Source organism: Lactuca serriola, chromosome 5 (assembly GCF_051521515.1).
Source record: "Lactuca serriola cultivar US96UC23 chromosome 5, Lser_US96UC23_V15, whole genome shotgun sequence".
NCBI classification, from domain to species: Eukaryota; Viridiplantae; Streptophyta; class Magnoliopsida; order Asterales; family Asteraceae; genus Lactuca; species Lactuca serriola.
The window spans coordinates 202,840,033-202,859,508 of NC_136412.1; the positions used below are offsets into that span (position 1 = coordinate 202,840,033).

General features: G+C 31.2%; 1 protein-coding gene across 2 annotated transcripts; it reads right to left on the reverse strand.

The window, feature by feature from the left end:
- Positions 1 to 812: 812 nt before the first annotated feature.
- On the reverse strand, positions 813 to 8,721 carry LOC145053483 (subtilisin-like protease SBT2.6). Of its 2 annotated transcripts, XM_079001538.1 has the most exons (11): positions 8,406 to 8,721; positions 8,131 to 8,190; positions 7,851 to 8,036; positions 7,564 to 7,708; positions 6,750 to 7,144; positions 5,959 to 6,054; positions 5,490 to 5,848; positions 3,835 to 4,160; positions 3,480 to 3,747; positions 2,278 to 2,559; positions 813 to 1,294 (listed from the first exon to the last, which is right to left on the reverse strand). In XM_079001538.1, the coding sequence occupies exons 3-11, from the start codon at positions 8,006 to 8,008 to the stop codon at positions 888 to 890; spliced, it is 2,436 nt and encodes an 811-aa protein (XP_078857664.1). In that variant the 5' UTR covers positions 8,009 to 8,036; positions 8,131 to 8,190; positions 8,406 to 8,721; the 3' UTR covers positions 813 to 887. The 2 variants fall into 2 exon arrangements, with proteins under 2 accessions (XP_078857664.1, XP_078857665.1); XM_079001539.1 differs by lacking the exons at positions 7,851 to 8,036; positions 8,131 to 8,190; positions 8,406 to 8,721 and having other exon boundaries at positions 6,750 to 7,140; positions 7,564 to 7,702.
- Positions 8,722 to 19,476: the final 10,755 nt, after the last annotated feature.

Below are 19,476 nucleotides of genomic sequence, written 5' to 3' on the forward strand. Positions count from 1 at the left end.
ATGTTCCACACTTCCACTTGTTCCCTACAAATACATTTCATTTTCAAGTAATAAAAAATGGACAAATACCAAAAAAGTCCCAAGTTTTACACACCAAGTTGGCAAAAACTCTAATTTTTTTTTTTTTAGTTTGGTAAAAACCATAAGTTTTCAGATGACCTTTCATTTTTAACATTTTATTCGGTCAAACAATCGATCGTCCCTATTTTTTTTTTAAATAGAAGGTTTTCTGAAAACATACAATTTATAACAAAACAAAAAATTAGGGCTTTTACCAATAAAACGTATAAAACTTGAGATTTTTTTGTATAAAAATACAAAAGAGTCAAGTTTTACACGTTTTATTGTAAAAGCCCTAATTTTATGTTTTGGTAAAAGTCTTGAGTTTTCAGAAAACCTTCCATTAAAAAAAAATAAAGACAACCAATTTATGATCGAATAAAAAGTTAAAAACGAAAGATCATCTGAAAACTTACGGTTTTTACTAACCAAAATAAAAAGTGAAAACTTATGGTTTTTACTAACCAAAATAAAAAGTTACATCTTTTGTCAACATATGTAAAACTTGAGACTTTTTTGGGATTTGCCCAATAAACAATCAATTCAAGAGATCAATTTTATACTTGTTACCATGCTCCATTAACATTTTTTTTCAAGAAGGTTTATTCTGTTCAAATAAGATTATACAAAATGGTAAGAGTATTACACAACCCATCAACCAAATGCACACATACCACTTTCTCCAGAGTTACAACTAAAAACACACACACACACTAGTACCACATTCTATCATGCTCTCTTTACACGATATAAACACTCCTACCATTTTCTATAATCTTATTTCCATACTCTTTTACAAAAGAATCACATTACATTACACCCCACAACTACCGATTATAACCCATGGCTACAACGGGTACCCGAACATTATGCCCTCTGTTTCCCTTCAACATAACCTCTCCAAAACTGTACTCTCCGGTTACTGACCTCACGGTTAGAGTCACGGTGAACCTACGTGATGCACCGGGACCTATGGTCATGGACCGTGGGCTCGAGTCAATGGCTATGGCTGGACCCATTCTTGTGGTGATTGTGTATGTTTCTTTTTCATTGACATTTGTAACAATTCGTGTTACGGTTTGGGTTCGAACAAGATGGGAGATTGTGATTGAAGGGGAGTTTAGATTGTAGGGGTGACCGAGGGTGTAGTTACATGGGTGGTGTGTGTAGTTAAGGAGCTCGTGGTAGTTGATTCCGGGTGTTGTGCATAGAAATCCGAGGTAATCTTGATAACCTGAAAAAAAAAAAGTTAGGTTTTGAGTGGAATGTTTATGTGGGGTTCATTGCAAAAAATGGTACGGATGTTTGTTTTTGATGAAGGATAAAGGGTTTTTGAATTTTATGTGAAAGTTTAGAGTGCGTTTGGTTGTGGAAAATTTTCTAGTTTTTTATGAAAAATGAAAATGAAAGTGGAAATTTTGAAAACGCGTTTGGTTGATTCGGTTTTCAATAATTTTCCAAGAAAATGAAAATTTTCTATTTTTCAAATTGTATGTAAATTAGAAAAGTGATTTTTATAATTTTTCAAAGTTTTCTAAATTTCTAAGACGGAAGATAAAAACTCCACCGGTTCCAACCAAACGTGTTTTGTAAAATTTTCATTGAAAACTGAAAATGAAAACTCAACTCTATTTTCTGAAAACAATTTTTTGGAAAATGAAAACAGTTTTCAACAACCAAACGCATGCGTTTGGTTGTGGAAAATTGTATTTATTTTTCTAGAAACATTTTCAGAAAATAGAGTTGAGTTTTCATTTTCAGTTTTCAATGAAAATTTTAGAAAACAGGTTTGGTTGAAACTGGTGGAGTTTCTATTTTCCATCTTAGAAAATTTAGAAAACTTTGGAAAATTGTAAAAATCATTTTTCTAATTTATATACAATTTGGAAAATAGAAAATTTTCATTTTCTTGGAAAAATTTTAAAAACTAAATCGACCAAACGCGTTTTCAAAATTTTCATTTTCATTCGAAAATTTTCATGGAAAACTGAAAGATTTTACACAACCAAACCAAACGCACTCTTAGATTTTGAGTGGAAAGTTTATGTGGGTTGCATTGCAATAACGGTACGAATGCATGTTTTTGATGTTATGTTTATGATGAAGGGTAAAGGGTTTTCCAATTTAATGTGAAAGTTTTTGGTTTCCTTTGTGATTTTGAAGTCAAAGATTGGTTTGTTTGACCTTAAAAGAAGTCAAAAGTCAAAACATACATACCTGCATCAAAGACAAGACCAGGATCCAAAGCAGCTCTAGGATTGACATGACCGCTTCCATAATCAAAAGGTGTTGCAGGAACAAAAATCAATGTTTCTGACTCCGAATATTGTTCGGATAAAATCGGTTTTTGGCCTCTATCCAAAATATTTGCACTTGTCATTAAAGCCGATTTAATAGCTGCTGGGCTCCAATGAGGATGCTTTTGCTTTACAAGAGCTGCTATTCCTGCTATATGTGGTGCAGCCATGCTTGTTCCCGAAACCATAGCAAAGTTTTCACCTATTCCAACAAAAAAAAATCATTTGTCTGTCTGGATAAAGTGTTGTTTGGATAAATGATGTTTAACTTTAAATAGTGTTTTTGAGAAAGTAACGAATGTTATTTTTTTATTTGACAAATATTGCTTTAATAAAAGCTTGATTAATTCAAATTAATTTATATTCAAATATTATATTTTGTTATAACTTTGTGTTAATATAATTTATAAAGTTATTGTAATAAAAACATGTAATACATATTTGTTAAAAACTAATTAATAGAAGAGGTATTTTTGGCAATCTATATAAGTTATAAAAACATAATATACTTCGTGATGTAAAAAGTAGTGATTGTACCATTCTTTAACTCCATTTTGATGTAAAAAAATAAAGTTGGGTTAGATGAGAAATACAAAATAAGAGTTTTATGCAGAAAAATCCCTTTATTTTGAGCAAACTTTTGATAATGACCTAAATCTTTTTTTTAACAGAAAAGTCACGTTGTTTTGGGAAAATCACACAATCTGTCATTTCCTGTTAAAAAAAAGGGATTAATGCAAAAAAGTCTCATTATTTTGGGAAATTTTTTAATAAAGTCCTGAAAGTTTTTTTTTTTTAACAGAAAAGTCTCGATTATTTAACATTTTGTTCAAATTAACGAAAAACTCATTTTTTATATTTGATCAACAAATGACAGATTATGTGATTTTCTCAAAATAAATAGACTTTTCTATTCAAAAAAAAAAAATTTAAAACTTTTCTGTAGATTTCCCTAAAAAAAGACTTGTTCATTAAAATGGGCAAATAGTTAAATAATGTGAACTTTTCTGTTCAAAAACCAAAAGTGTTAAAAAACTTTATCAAAAAATTTCCCAAAAAATAACAAGAGCTTTCTACATAAAACCCTACAAAATAAAATCAACCAAATCAACTTTTTTTTACCTATATAATTAACATCATCCGTCCCATTTGGGCTCCAAGAAGCCCAAATCAAAGAACCCGGCGCTAAAATATCGGGCTTTAAAAGATCCGCATCACGATAACTATAATCTCTTATATTGGGCCCACGGGCCGAAAACAATGCAACTACTGGAGCCGATTTATGAAGAATCGGCTCCAAACCATTTCCAATCATTCCTTTAGCTTTAAAACTTTTCACTCTTCCAGTCCAATCCCTTAAAGTAGACGCTTTATAATACTCAATCAACTCCTACATATTTCAAATACTTTACAAATAACGTTACCATGACTTTAAACACCAAAATTAAACAACTTATAACAAATATTTATGATTTACCATTGATTTGTCAACATCGATGATTAAAATTCCCGGAATTCCGATAGCCATTGGATCAAATTTTGTGCCTGGTGAGACATTTTCAACTGCAAGAACGAATCCAATTGCACCTAGGGTTTTTGCTGTTTGGGCGACTTTTGTAACAGATGAAGAGCCGATTACAAAATTGAAGGAATATCCGCATAAAAGAATGTTTCCTTTTACCATGTTTTTGTTTAGAAGTTCGGGTCTTTGGCAATCTGTAGGACTGAATTTTGTGACTGAAGAATCTAATACGACGTCGTTTGCTGCAACGAGAGTGTACTTTTGATTTGGACTTGTAGCGGCTGCATTTGTTGATTATTTAATGGAAGTTTAAAGATTAAAAATTAAAAATTGAATCGTTTTAGAAAATATTTTTATATAATCATTTAGTAATTAGTATGACAATAAATTTAGAAAATGGCAAACCGGTAAAATAACCAAAAGTGGAAAGATCATGTCACAAAATGACAACCTTTTGAACATTTATCATAATGAGTTAATGTTTCGAAAAATATCTTTTTTTTTTTTTTGTGAAATTGAGTTCCCACTACTAAAAAATTGCGATTTAAAAAATAAAATTTGTATGGACCAGCAATAAATACAATTCGAAAAAAAAAAGTGGTCATTTTATGATATAAGTATATAACCTTCCCATTTCATTATTGTGATTAGCGCTTTAAATTAACCTCTAACAAAATGTTATTAGCTTTTTATAATTACAAACTAGAAACGTAACTTGGAAAGTAGAGTATATATATCTTAAATTGTTACATCTTTAATTCTTCTACCAATATTTAACCTTTAGTCCTATATGTTGTATATTTATTCGACTTCATTAATTTGAAACTGACATCATTAACTTCATATCCGTTTTATTGATTATTCTAATACTAAGGGGGTGTTTGGATAGGGAAAAAATAGGCTGCTTATTGCTTATTGCTTAATCCCACCGCAATAAACAAATTTAAGTGTTTGAATAGAAATCTTTAAAAATCAGCTTATTGCGGTAGGAATAAACAAAATAAGCTGATTTTAATAAGCAAAGGGGGGAATGTTTATTGCTTATTGCTTATTGGCCATTTTACTCATATAAACTGTTTTATTTTGTCAAACACTTAAATACTTATTGTTTATTGCTTATTCTCACCGCAATAAGCTAATCCAAACACATTTTAAAAAAATGTTTATTCTCACCACAATAAGCAAATAAACAATAAGCTAAAAACTATTTATCCAAACACCCCCTAACAATTAATGTCTTTCCTTATTAGTATATACTAACATATATTTATTATTCGAAATTTCCCTCTTTCCCTAATGATAAAAAAAATAATCAAAAAAAAATCTTTGGGTTTCTAACCAAGCTTAACTTGTTTTTGTCTAGTTTGAAACCGGTTCTGAGGACTGCTTTAGTGTCAGTCCAGGACAGTTTAACTCAAACTGTCCTGGACCGGACTCTAGACTGGAGTCAAATTGTCTTGCACCGGGCTGTTTTGATTAAGAATGATAAAAAAATAAAACTTACCACCGGTTTCGTGTCAGTCGAGGACAGTTTGAGTCAAACTGTCCTGGACTGTCAAACAGTCTTAGACGGACTGTTTTGAGTAAAGAATGATAAAAATAAAACTTACGTGACAAACCAATTCCCGCCAAAATCTTTCCATTTCCAAGTGTCAAATGGTTTTTATATCTTCGATCATCAACAGCAGCAGCTACAGACATAATCCATGGACTATAAGACACCAAAGATTTTGCATACGGACCTCCATTTCCAGCCGCCTGAGCAACAAAAACTCCCGCCTTAACAGCCGCCAGAAGCGTCGCATCAAAGGGGTTCAAGAAGGTGGTTCTGGTGGTGGCCGGAGGACTATTGGGCCCCACTGAAAGATTCAAAATGTCAACACCATCATAAACCGCTTGATCAATTGCTGCAACAACATCGGCAACAAATCCTCCAAAGAGCCTGTAAAGCGCCTTGTATACAGCAATTCTGTTTGTAGATATCATTTAAAATTTTAGTATTTTAATATTTTTAAATAAGTATAATTAATATGTGTGAAAAAAGTTTTATTATTTATTTAATTTGTTTATTATATTTACCTAGCTCGAGGAGCCATTCCACTTGCTTTTCCAAATTCGTATCCATGAACTCGAACTGGGATCCCGTTATTTCCCGCAGCTATTGCTGCAGTGTGACTGTGAATGATATTATTAGGACGAAAATTAAAAGAATTTCGAGGTTATTGTGAAATTAAATTGATATTTATGAATCTGATTTGTATATAAATATGAAGATATCGGCGATGAATTTGTGAAGAAGTTTAGCTAGGTTTGACCTTATAAGTCAAACAATGTCTCTATCGGAACATTTTGACTTTTAACGTCAAAATGATTCAAGGTATTGTTATAGATCACATCGGAGCTCATAAAACGTATTATTTATATATATATAAAAAATTAAATACATAAGTCATAAGTTTGAACTGGAGTTAGGAGGAATCTAATAACTTATAGTAAGTACTAGGTTTGACCTCAAAGTCAAACGTCACTTCTTTTGAAAAAAAAAAAAATTGAGCACATGAATTCCAAAGTTTGAGAAATTCACGATAAGGTATGTTTAATGATATATAGGAATAGACCCCATAGAAAATGGAAATTACTAGTTTTGACCTCGAAGTTACACTATTTTCCTAAGGGCAAATTTGTAAAAACTCAAGACCAAATGGAAAAACATTATCTCCTAGACTTTCTTTGTTAAGTCGTTCTTTCTGCTTTAAATAAAAAACAACCATATATATAGCTTACCAGATTAAATCATATCGAGAGATAAAATCTCACTAAGTAAAAAAAGAAACTATAATTATTTAAGGTAATGAAATGACAATACTAACCTTCCATGTCCATCACCATCCAAAGGCGAAGCAAAATCAACCTCGGGATTAAAAGCACCGGCGGCAATGGCGGCTTTTGCGAAATGTTGGGCGCCAACGATTTTTCCGTTGCAAAAACTTTTCTTTGTGTCGGAATCAACTTCACATTTCCCTCTGAACTTCGGAATCGGACCATATGGTTCGGAATCAGGATTCCGGAAGCTTGGATGATGTGGGAAAACACCGGAATCAATGAATCCGATCACGATATCTTCACCGGCTCGATCAAATCCGCCCCCCATTGGCCAAACTCCGGTGGGTAGCCCGAGAAATTGCGGTGTGTGAGTCGTCAGTTTCTTCACTTTCCAATCCTTATCCACGGATTTTACACCAAGGGATCCCCTAAGTGTTTCTGCCTACTAATATGTTAAGATTGGTTTTTAACAAGGGTGTATGCAAGAAATAGCAATGTACTTTTATTTATTTGTTTTTTTTTTTTTTTTTTTTGTAGTTATAGGCTTATAGCATTCTACTTTCTTCTGCATTGTATTTTGTAAGATGTGTTAGCCATGCCACTTTTCTTTTTACAAAGTTTGTTAGAGTTAGTTATGTGAAAAGGGTATTTTAGTAATTTACCGTTAGTTCAGCTATTTCTAAGTTCCTGTAATCATGTATATATGTGGTTGATTAGCTTCATTTCTAGTAATTTACAATGTTGTTGTAACTTGTAATAGCAAAAAGGGACAAATTTTGGATGCTATAGATATAATAAACAAATAAATAAATGAAAATACGTTAGTATACAATTAAAAGTTAAAAAAGTCCTGATTTTGACCTGTTCGGGAGATAAGTCAACAGCAAACCCATTGATAAGATGCTTGTAACTATACAGTTTCTTGTAAGTCCCTTCATCAAACAAAGTTTCAAGAAGAGAATCATGCTTCGATTCCAGGTGGAGGGAATATGATGAAACCAAATCACTAACAAAAAAAAAAGATTCTAAGTGTTAAAATAATCATAATTGCAACATTTTAAGTGAAAAATCTAGAATACGATAAAGTTTTGGGATTTTTTAATGTGAAGGAATTGGAAATTTTGAAAAATAATTTCAAGAACACGAACCTAGTGACATCAAGTGTCTCATCGGCTTCAACAGCAGTGGCTTCGAAACCACTAACGCCACCAGTGTAACTTATAACAGGCTCTCCTTCAATTGTTACGATATAAATCTCTGATTCCCCAATAATAAAAAGACTAAATAAAATTATAATTGTAAACATATCTTCAGTTATCAATTACATCAACCTCCTACAATGATACATCATTTATTAGAAAAAAAAAAGATTAGAAAGTAATAAAATTTATCAAGAACAAGAGAAAGAAGGAGATTTCGAGTGTTTACCAGTTTGATTCAATCTGAAACGGATTCTTTCATTTGCATCTGATAACCCATGTGATCAACCTGCATATTATATTCACACATTTACAAACACAGATACATATATGTGTATATTTATATATATAAATAAATACTATATATATGTACGTATTGATGACGACGATAAGAATCAAAAAAAGATTATTGTGAACTTCACTTTTTCACTTAATTAATAAAACCCAGTAGAGATAAAATCATTTAAATCAAACCCAAATGAAAAAGATAAGAACTTTACTCACATTGATCCAAGAAAAGAATCAAATCAGATAAAACACCATCTTCACTAATCCACCATAGATGACAACATAGCAAAGAGATTTGATTCCCAAAGTCAACAACAGTGAAAGAAAGAGCTACATTACTCTATAAGGGAGACCTATGTTTAAATTATAGTAAAGCTTGATCAAGAAAGTGGCTAATTTAGCAAATGGGGATATATTTAAAGGGAAGAGTAAAGGAAGGACAGTGAGGGAGAGAGAGAATTAGTTAGGGTTCTTCACTTTTTGGGAACGCAGACAAGAGGGCAAAGATGGTGGAGTGTTGATTGAATTAAATTCATAAATCAGAGAATTTATATATAAATAAATTTCGGATATGATATCAAAAGTAAACTTTGGATGCTATATTTTATTTCTTTTATTAAAGGTTTATATTTATATTTTATCACATGATGAAATTTTGCTACTTGTTTTGTGCTCAAGTATTTTGAGTTGGTTAGTGGGCAAAAGAGAAAGAACACAAAAAGAGAGAAATTGTTGAATTATTCGAGTGTGTGATGTCGGACACCATTTTCTTGGTATCCGGAAGTCTTGACTCACATGCACTTTATTTTCCTATGTTTTCTTAGATTTTCTTCATCGACATGTATTCTAGAAAACAAAATCCATAAACCAAATTCTACATGTTCAAGACATCCGCGTATACACACACACACACATATATATATATATATATATATATATATATATATATATATATATATATATATATATATATATATATATATATATATATAAATGATAAGCAATATACATTACAGCCCTACCTAAGCTTAGCTATTAAACCTCTAAATATGTCGTTTTAACTTAGTAATGTAACCGGTTCGGATTTCACTTAGTAAATATACCATCCTCATAGCATTTCTTTCTTCCATTATCGTTTAATAATTCATGTTTTATTTCCTTCATTATCGTTTATCACTTCACCCCAGTCAACATTGGTGTTTTCCATCATCACGAAGGTCAAAGATAATTAATATTTTTGCTTTGTTATCAAAATTATTGTATCAATTCTGAATTTACAGCTCAAGTAGTAATTGTGATCCCAAATCGCAATCTTTAGCTAAGAAAATAATGTAGTTTCATGAGATTTAGTACCTAAGCTTAGGCGGGGCTTAAATGTATATTCACTTTTCCAATATATATATATATATATATATATATATATATATATATATATATATATATATATATATATATATATATATATATGTGTGTGTGTGTGTGTGTGTGTGTGTGTGTGTGTGTGTGTGTGTGTTCAAATGAGAACATTTTTTAGATGGAAAACATTTGAGAACAATTTTATAATAATAAAAAAAAACATATCTCACCCACCCCTACCCCACCATTCTATCTAGACGTATCGTTTCTCACCAGACCACCATTGAGGCCACCAGACAACCATTGAGGTCACCGGACCTCTGCCAAACCAGTCGATTTCCGATTTCACCCACCGACGTCGAGCTCATAATTAACTATCTGTTCCACAACCCCCAATCGACATCGGAGTTGATCTCTACAGACACGATCGATGGGAGTTTTCGGTTAGGGTTCTTTCAAGTCTATACACCTGTGTTTTTCAACCTAAATAGACTCGATTTTATCATGAAATTCATGAAATTAAGCTTATGATGAACGACAAATCAAGTGTCTGATACTTAATCTCACATCATAAGAGACATTCTATCTGAATCGCAATTCGATTTAGGTATTTTACAAGAATATGCAATCTCTGTCTTCTCCTTTTCCTTTTATTCCACTTTAGACCTTGGTACCCTTCAATAACTCAATATATTATCTGCACATAATACATCAGAATGGATTTGTGAACTCTTCGGCTAGTAAAGTTGATATTTGTAGAGTTTATCAATGTTGCTGGTGGTTACTCTTATCTCTATAATTACACACACACAATCACAATAGCTAGTAAAGTTGATATTTGTATAGATTTTTTATGAACACCAAGTGTTCGATGAAATGTCTCAATGAAAAAGTAGCATTTTACATGTCATTCACATGTAAATCACATGTGATTTACATGCAAATCATATGTGATTCACATGTAAATCACATATGATTCACATATTAACGAGATAATGACTTAAAAGGGTAATATATTTTTTGATTTGTACACATTTAGTCACTGACTTTTTTTCGTCCATATTTACCCCTTCAACTTATTAAACTGTACACATTCAGTCCTTATGACCGGTTACTCTAGGTTAGCCGGGAAAATGACTTAATAGGGTAATATATTTTTCATTTTGTACACATTTAGTCCTTAATATTTTTTTTACACATTGGAATATCTTGGCTTAATCAGTCATCCGACTGGAATGCCAACACACAACATGTCCAATCAGTCATCGGATTGGAATACCCAGCGTTTGTCAGCATGTCGCCTTAACCCAACTGCTCTTCTCGAGCCTCCGTGCGTGCAGCTTACAGCCGATCAACACCAGGTATCTTGGCCTACAACATATAGCAGGACCACCTCAACCTATCTCACCACCATATGGCTATCCCACTTAAGATGTGAGAAAAACCTAAAGAAATCATTTATAAGTGTTGAATGAGTACAAAAACAAAAATTACTTATTTTGCAACAAAAAAAATATTAAGGACTAAATATATACAAAAATATTAAGGACTAAATGTGTACAAAGTGAGAAATATATTACCCTATTAAGTCCTTTTTACCGGCTAACTTGGAGTAGCCGGTCATAAGGACTAAATGTGTACAGTTTAACAAGCTGAAGGGGTAAATGTGGACGAAAAAAAAAGTTAGTGACTAAATGTGTACAAATCAAAAAATATATTACCCTTTTAAGTCATTATCCCCATATTATTCACATGTAAATCATAGATGAATAATATGTTGGATTAATGTCTAAGTCCATAACTATAATTGGTAAGGCTTGACCCGACCCGACATGGTCCATTTGGGTTGCATGGCATCATGCACTTGGATAGACTAAAATGAGAGAAATAACACTTAAGGTTTATTAATATATTATAAGTTCTAATATATTAATAAGATTATTTAATTAGTATTAATCAATAATTGATTTAGAATTAATTATGTGATCAAAAGAAGACTAATTAAATATATGGGTTGATTGTGTAAATCATCCATACTTATATAGTGGGCTAATGCTCCATGGATTATCAAGTTGGGTTCAAACCCATTGGATGCTCTATGGATGCTCTATGGTGTATTTGAACCCCATGGATCCAAGGAAATGGAAAGCCATGACAATTAGGGTTTACCCTAATTGTAACAACTATATAAGCATCTTATTGATGTGAGAAATCGGCCACTAGATATGCATGGAGGGCAAGCCGATTCTTGAAGTGTTCAAATTTCTCTCTAAGTTATTCCAAGTGCTTATGGTGTTGTGTGAACCATTTGAGGTGTCACACTTGGGGCACTAGGCACTCAAGCTTCATGAAGACAAGCACCAACAAAAGGTATGTTATTCTAACTTGTGTTATTCAAAGTTTTGTATGCTAGAATAGAACAATACCTTGGAAAGTTGATATTTGCATGTATAATAGAGAAAACATAGATCCAAGGTATTTAGGGTTGCATGTACACTTAGGAGTGTTAGATTGCTCAAAACCCAACATAATATGTGATTCACATGTAAAGCACAAGGGAATTATATATATGAATTACACATATATGTACACATTTATATGTTATTCACATGAAAATCACATGTAATTCACATACTAATCACATTTGATTCACATGTAAATCATATTTGATTCACATGTAAATCATATGTGATTCACTTGTAAATCACATCTGATTGACATTTGAATCACATGTGATTCACATATGATTCACATTTGAATCACATGTGATTCATAAGTAAATCACATGTGATTTACATAAGATGTCATATGTAAATATGATTCATACGTGAATCGCATGTGATTCATATGTGAATCGCATATGATTCATATGTTAATCACATGAAAATCACATATGTATTTTTGTGAGTGTTTTTGCATTAATCAATTTTTTTATAATTTTCTTGTAGATTTGGATGAAATTCTGGTGAATATTGAAGAGGTGAAAAATGATAAATTGAAGAAAATAAGGAAATATTGACATGAAGACATAAAAACGCTTTGAAATTTATAGCATTTTTATTTATTATATTTTATTTTGTATCGAATAAAATTCTTGTACTATTATGTTTATAGATTAATTAATAAAAACGAGATTTTTTATTATTTACTTACGAATATTATAGTATAAGAAATATGAATATATACATCTGAAAAAAATATACATATATGCACCTAAAATTTAGTTTTTTTATAAAAAAGAATGCAGTTTCTTTGAAAAAATTGCAGTTTTTTTTTTTTAAAATTTTTTTTTGATTTTTTAAATGTAGCTTTCTTTTAAAAACTTGCAATTTTTTTGAAAAAAATACAGTTTTTTTTTTTTGTGGCGGGTGGTGGTGGGTGGGTGATGGTTGTGGTAGGTGGGTGGTGGTGGTGGGTAGTGATGGGTGGTGGGTCGTAGGTCGTGGTTGGTGGTAGGTGATGGTGGCGAGTGGTAGGTAGTGGTGGTGGGTGGTTTTGGTTGGGTGGTGATTGGTGTTAGTTAGTGAGTTTTTTAATTGTTTGTAACTTTTTTTTTGATTATATGAATATTATTTTATAATTTTAATTAAAAAAATTGTGTGGTTCAAATTTGTTCTCAAATGTTCTCGCGATAAGAAATGTTCTCGATTGAACGCTCCCCTATATATATATATATATATATATATATATATATATATATATATATATATATATATAATGTTCTCGCGATAAGAAATGTTCTCGATTGAACGCTCCCCTATATATATATATATATATATATATATATATATATATATATATATATATATATATAGGTTTCAAATGTTTCTAGCAACTATTGTGTGTATGTATGCACCAATGAAAATTTAAGAAATAAGAAATCATTAAATAATTTAGTTAAGGGTATTATAGTAATTTTTGCATATTTAATTATGATAATTAATTAACTTCCTAAAACCTAGTCTTCTCCCCTCTTTATTTTCAAACGATCAGCCTCAAAAATCATCGATCATCACCATTTGTAGGGTTTTGTTTGTATATTCCACCGAGCCACCCTCTGTGAAATCGATTTTCATGGCCTTGGTGGTGATTTTGATTTTGATTGAAAAGAAAGTATTGGTTTCAGAATCAATGTTCTTATGCAAATCTGCAACGATTCCCCCTTCCCTTGGTTTCTTACCATTTTTTCGGCCACCGGTCCAGTTATTGTTGGTTTCCTGGCCTCCGCCTACTTGCTTCTTGTTTCATAAGGTTGATTTGGCGCCGACAATAAAGAAGATTGTGACGGAGAAAAAAATAGGTGTATTTATTACTTCACTCATTTCTGTTAACATTTAGAAATTATCTTCAAGTTCATTGAACCGTAAACAATCTAACTATTTCAGAATGCATGGCGTAAAAAAACATTTGAGTTTATTAGGTCATTTTTATTGATCTGGATTGTTTGGGGGTTTGTTTTAGACATATAGCTATTATATTGATTTTTGGTAAAATAATTAGTGAGAGGCTGTTAAAAGAGTGAAAGTCAGATATTTATTTTCTTTCAATATCAATCCACCTCATACTGTTAGTTTTCAATTTATGCATTACTTGTTTTTCACCTTGAAATTGGTTTTCAAACTCAATAAGTGGTCAAGCAATTCTTCACTATTCATGAGGTTGTGCAAGTTAAATTGTGATTAAATGCCTTTTGTTTTGGGCTTAAGACACACAAAAGAATTGTGGTTTGTTTTACTTCGGTTAGGTAGGAACAAAGAAGAAAAGAAAAAAAATTATGACATCCCTCATTTTACTGTGTGTATTTCTCCAAGAATCAAATGTATTCTCACTTTTAGTTTCGTATGCCAAGTGTTTTGATGAATTGTCTGACCCAACCAACGTTGCAAATAAATTGTTTTATAATCATATTTTATTGCCCTAATTATTTTTTCAGAATTACAACTTGCTAATTTACTATGTTGTATGTATTCTGCAAAAATTTAAAATGTCATATATATATATATATATATATATATATATATATATATATATATATATAATTAAATAGTAATTGCACTTTAGATTTAATGTTTCTTTTAGAATTTTTTTTGTTTATTAAAATGTCATATATTTTGTCGGTTCGTTTAGTGGATTAGTGTTTTTGTTATATTTTGATGGGTTTTTTTTTTTTTTTTTTTTTTTTTTCTTTTTAGATTTTAAAGAGTTTGTCATTCACGTTGAGAAGAAAGAAAATATGGAGAACAATAGTGTTTTATAGTAGAATGTATTCCGTCAGAATGTATAAAAGAAATCTTAGAAATATTATTCTGTCAGAATGATTTAGTGTTTTTTGTTGGATTTCGATGTTTTTTATGCATTTGTGATAGGAATTGCTTGAAGACCTTATAGGAACGACATGAAGAATGAATCAAAGATTGATCATACCCACAATTTAAGAATGTTGTTGTTTTTTTTAAAAATACACTTATTATTCTTTCAGAATGTTATTATTATTCAAGAATGTTCTTTTTATTTCACAATCATAAAATGTTATTATTTGATATATTATTAGTTTAAGAATCGGTTTTGTATATTGTTTCATAATGTACTTATTCATGTTTTATTATTATTTATGTATTCTTCTTATTTATGTATTCTTAAAGGATGCCATAAACTGTCATTCTAACATAATTTCATTTTAACATAATCACATTCCGACAGAATAAAATAAGTTATAATTGGTTATGATTATAAATTAAATTAAAATTGAATTTGAATTATATTTTTTTAAAATCATAATTATCCCTTCAAATTCGAAAATTTCATTTTTTAAATATAGTTAATTGTCTAAAATACATTTTTAATTAAATTTGAGTGATATTATGGTACATGATATTCCATTGTAATATCATAGACCATTGAAATCATAGTCATTTATTATTTTTATATATTGGTCAAGAATTCTCCTTACATACGCACAATAATTACTTAAAACAAAATAACCTAACCCTATATATATATATATATATATATATATATATATATATATATATATATATAGATGTCGGTTCTTTTGAGATAAATAAAAAATTAGAGATTGTGAGATAAATGGATAACCCTTTGATGTTATGATGTTTGTTTCTAAAATGTGGTGGTGGCATAATTGTAAATACATTGGTAACTTATTAAATTAACGACGTTAATAACGATTGTAGGGCTATTATTGTAATTTTACAAAGATTCATATTAGTTTTGAAGGCTACGATACTGTAACCGCGTATACCATTCTTTTCTTTCTCAATCAAAATCTCACTGGGAACTCTTACGAAAACCCTCTTTTTCTTTCTTTATCGCATTTTGCCCTAGTTTTCGTTTCTTAGTTGTTCAAATTAAGTTTGAAAAAGCAGTAAATGTCTTCAGGAGAAAATATAAACGAAGTCGCATCTTCGTTAATCGAAATGAAAGGTTAGAATGTGAGCGATTTTTCATTTTATTGATAATGCATGTTTGTATTAATTAGTTAAATGCGGTTTTATGTTGATATTGATGTTTTTTGTTTTGATTCAGTAGGTTTTTTTTGTCATTTTTACTTGATTTTGATGATTTTCTCGTTTAGAGTTGATCTGTTTATGTTTGTTTGTGGTGGCTTTTGATGTAAGTTGTTGTTTATATTTTCACAGATAAAGATTTCCAAAGAAACTATGTTCGAAAAAAGTTCAAAAATCAAAAAAAATATCGAAGGCGGTAGAAGTGTTGTTATTTCCAAAGGTACAGTTCAAAAAATTAATATTCAAAAAACATATAAAATCATCTATGGTTAGAACTAGAAATAAACATATAACTTATTGTTAAATGTATTTGTTGTAATTATAACTTATTTTGTGATTTCTTTTCAATGGATTGAATTGTAATACCGTAAGTTTTCAAATAAAATTTTCTATTTTAAATCACATAATCTCATTATCACATTTCTCCAAAAAAATGTAAATGTTTAAATTGTCAAACACAAGTCAACAATGTTTGGTAATATCCTAGAATCCTGAAAAACAAAATCTCCAACTGGTGTGTACAATCAAGTCGGCGTCTTCCCGTGATCTTGAGAAGTACCTGAAACACATATCACACAACAGGTAAGCACAAAACTTAGTGAGTTCCCTAAAATACTGCACACATATCATTAGCCTCTCATGACTATATCTTGATAAAAACTGTGACAACCCGAAATTTCTATCTTGTACAACATTCAATTTAATCAAATTCAGACTTGTTTCTGCTATCTTTTAGCCTTGTTAAGTGCCTGTTTGAGTGTTCTAAGCCCAATAACTTCAAGGATAGGGTGTTAGGAAGTATCTTCTAGAGTTCAGTGTGCAACATACAAGATGGAAAACTCCAAGTATTGGAGTTTACGGCTGTAAACCCTTGGTTGGCCATGAACTCCTCCCTCATATATGATATTCCTTCATTTTTCCCCACTTTTCACACTTCCAACACAAGAAACTCAATTCTCTCTCAACTGTCATCAAGCTTTTCACCTTGATCTTCCAAAAATGTAAGTATTCCTTCCATTGATTAGTTGATACACTGCTTTATCTAGTGAAGATCCATGATTTCATCCATAAAATTTATCTTTTTGGGTTAGATCTTTAGGTTCATCAACTTTCACCAAGAACACACACTTGTTCTTGGGCCGTGAACTCCCTAGGAACCTCCAAAAGTGTATGTATCTCTTCTATCTTCTAGTTAGGCTTGACAAACACTTGATTTCTATCCTTGAAACATCATAAAGTGCATGAACATCAAGAGTTTACAGCCGTAAACCCTTGTATGGCCGTAAACCCTTGTGTTAGTGCATGTTTTGGCCTCAAACTCACTTTATGTCCAAACCTAGGATCGTAAGCACTTAATGCATGCTAGATAAGGCCGTAAATTCCCATGGCCGCAAACTTCTTTGGCCGTAAACACCTTGGCCGTAAACTCAATGGCCGTGAACCCCTTTGTATGGCAGTAAACCCCCTTAATGCAATCATATGTGATTATAACACTTCAATCCAAGTGTTTCCTAGTCCCTAAGGTGGTTCTCTATCATGATTAGTTGTTATATACACTAATTATATACATATTACATATATGTGTCATTATATGCTTAATAGGATCCGTTTATGCTCGTGACTTCACTTGACACCCAGCATCCTTTTTCGATATTTCATTTGAATCACTCACTACAGGTGAGTTCATACCCATAACTTACCTTTTAAATGATTTTAAGCGCTTTTATGGCGGCGGCGGGGGGGGGGGGGGGGGGGAATACAGGTTGAAACATTATAGTTATTATATCAATCACATGTGATTAATAACTATCGAACATATGGATTTCTTATACATCAAAACGGTGTTATCAAACAACTATTTCAAAACATTTCATCAAACTCTTTTATATGCTAAACTCTTTTAAACTTATATATTGTCAAAATCATGTCTATACAGATATATTTATATAAATAAGATTGAAATGGCTTAGGAATGATAACTCGCTTTATTTCCTGTTCCTTGTTTGGTTGTGGACTTAGGGTATCGGTTGTTTATCCGAATGTCATTTGAATCTTAGTTATATATTATGTATATATGTATAGATATAAAAGTTCTTACATTAGTTCAATGCCTTTGGGTAACAAAGGTGTACAAACATACTCAGTCATTCAAACAACATTACTAGTAAACTATAATATGTATAGTTTAGGAGATTACTACTCACTATTTCTAGTACAATGAAACATACAAGAGTCAGTTCAAACATACTACAACGAGAAATAAAAAGAACATACTATAATGAGAAACAAGGAGGAACACACTATACAAAGAGAACATACTACACATTATACAAAAGGAACATACATTACACTAGAACAGATAGAGCATATTATACAAATACAAGAATACTATAACATTAATGTGAGCCAGTGCTTCATGGCATGGAAATCTACTACTGTGTCACGTTTTGAAATCAGAGTCTCCTGGAGGGAGAGCGCGAATTTGTGTATAGATCTATATTGGATTGACCATCCTACACCTTGCTGCTAGCTACAGTGGGACCTGTAGGTCTACGGGTGACGAATGTCATAACATTTCGACGTCTTTGAGCGTCGTGTTTTCTTCTAGTCGATCAAGTATGGTTACAATCATATCACATTATACCTTAATTAACAATTGGTTTAAGGTACTTAGTACAATAGTAGTTACTATATACAAATACTACAATACATCATTATTTTCCCATTGCATTCACTTTGTGATCTTCTCACATAAACGAAAATGTAAACTATATTTTGGTAATGATAGTCATACTTGGGAAAAACACTCACTTTTACAAACAAACCAAATGCAGAACATTCAGGCCTTGGTAGAAGGCTACATTTCTAGTAGAAAATATAGGATTTTCTCGAAGATACAAACATTCACTAAAAACATTTACAAACACTTTCTTCAAACTTATACGACATTTGACACTAAATACTTATAAACTCACCAGCTTAAATGTTGATCCTCTCTTTCAAAATAACTTGTATTCTCAGATCACCAGTAGACAGGTACAGATGACAGTTTTTGATAAGAGGGAGCACTTTCAAGACTCGTCTTTATTTTGATTACTCATTTTTGGTGTCTTATTATTATTGCACATAACACACTTGTATTGAATTATACTATTAATGCAATGGATGATGTTGTTGCTTGTTTACTATTATGCATTGTTATGATACTGTATATGACGTCCTCCGCCCCCGAATGTTTTCACCAATTCGGTTTGGGGGTGTGACAAAAACCCTCCGATCAATGTGTCTTAGTGAAGACCCTCAGGACTCACAGCTCAGTTTGGACCTTCCGGTCCTAACTCAATAAAGCACAAAATAATATACATCATAAATCACAAAGATATAATGCATGATATCACATAACT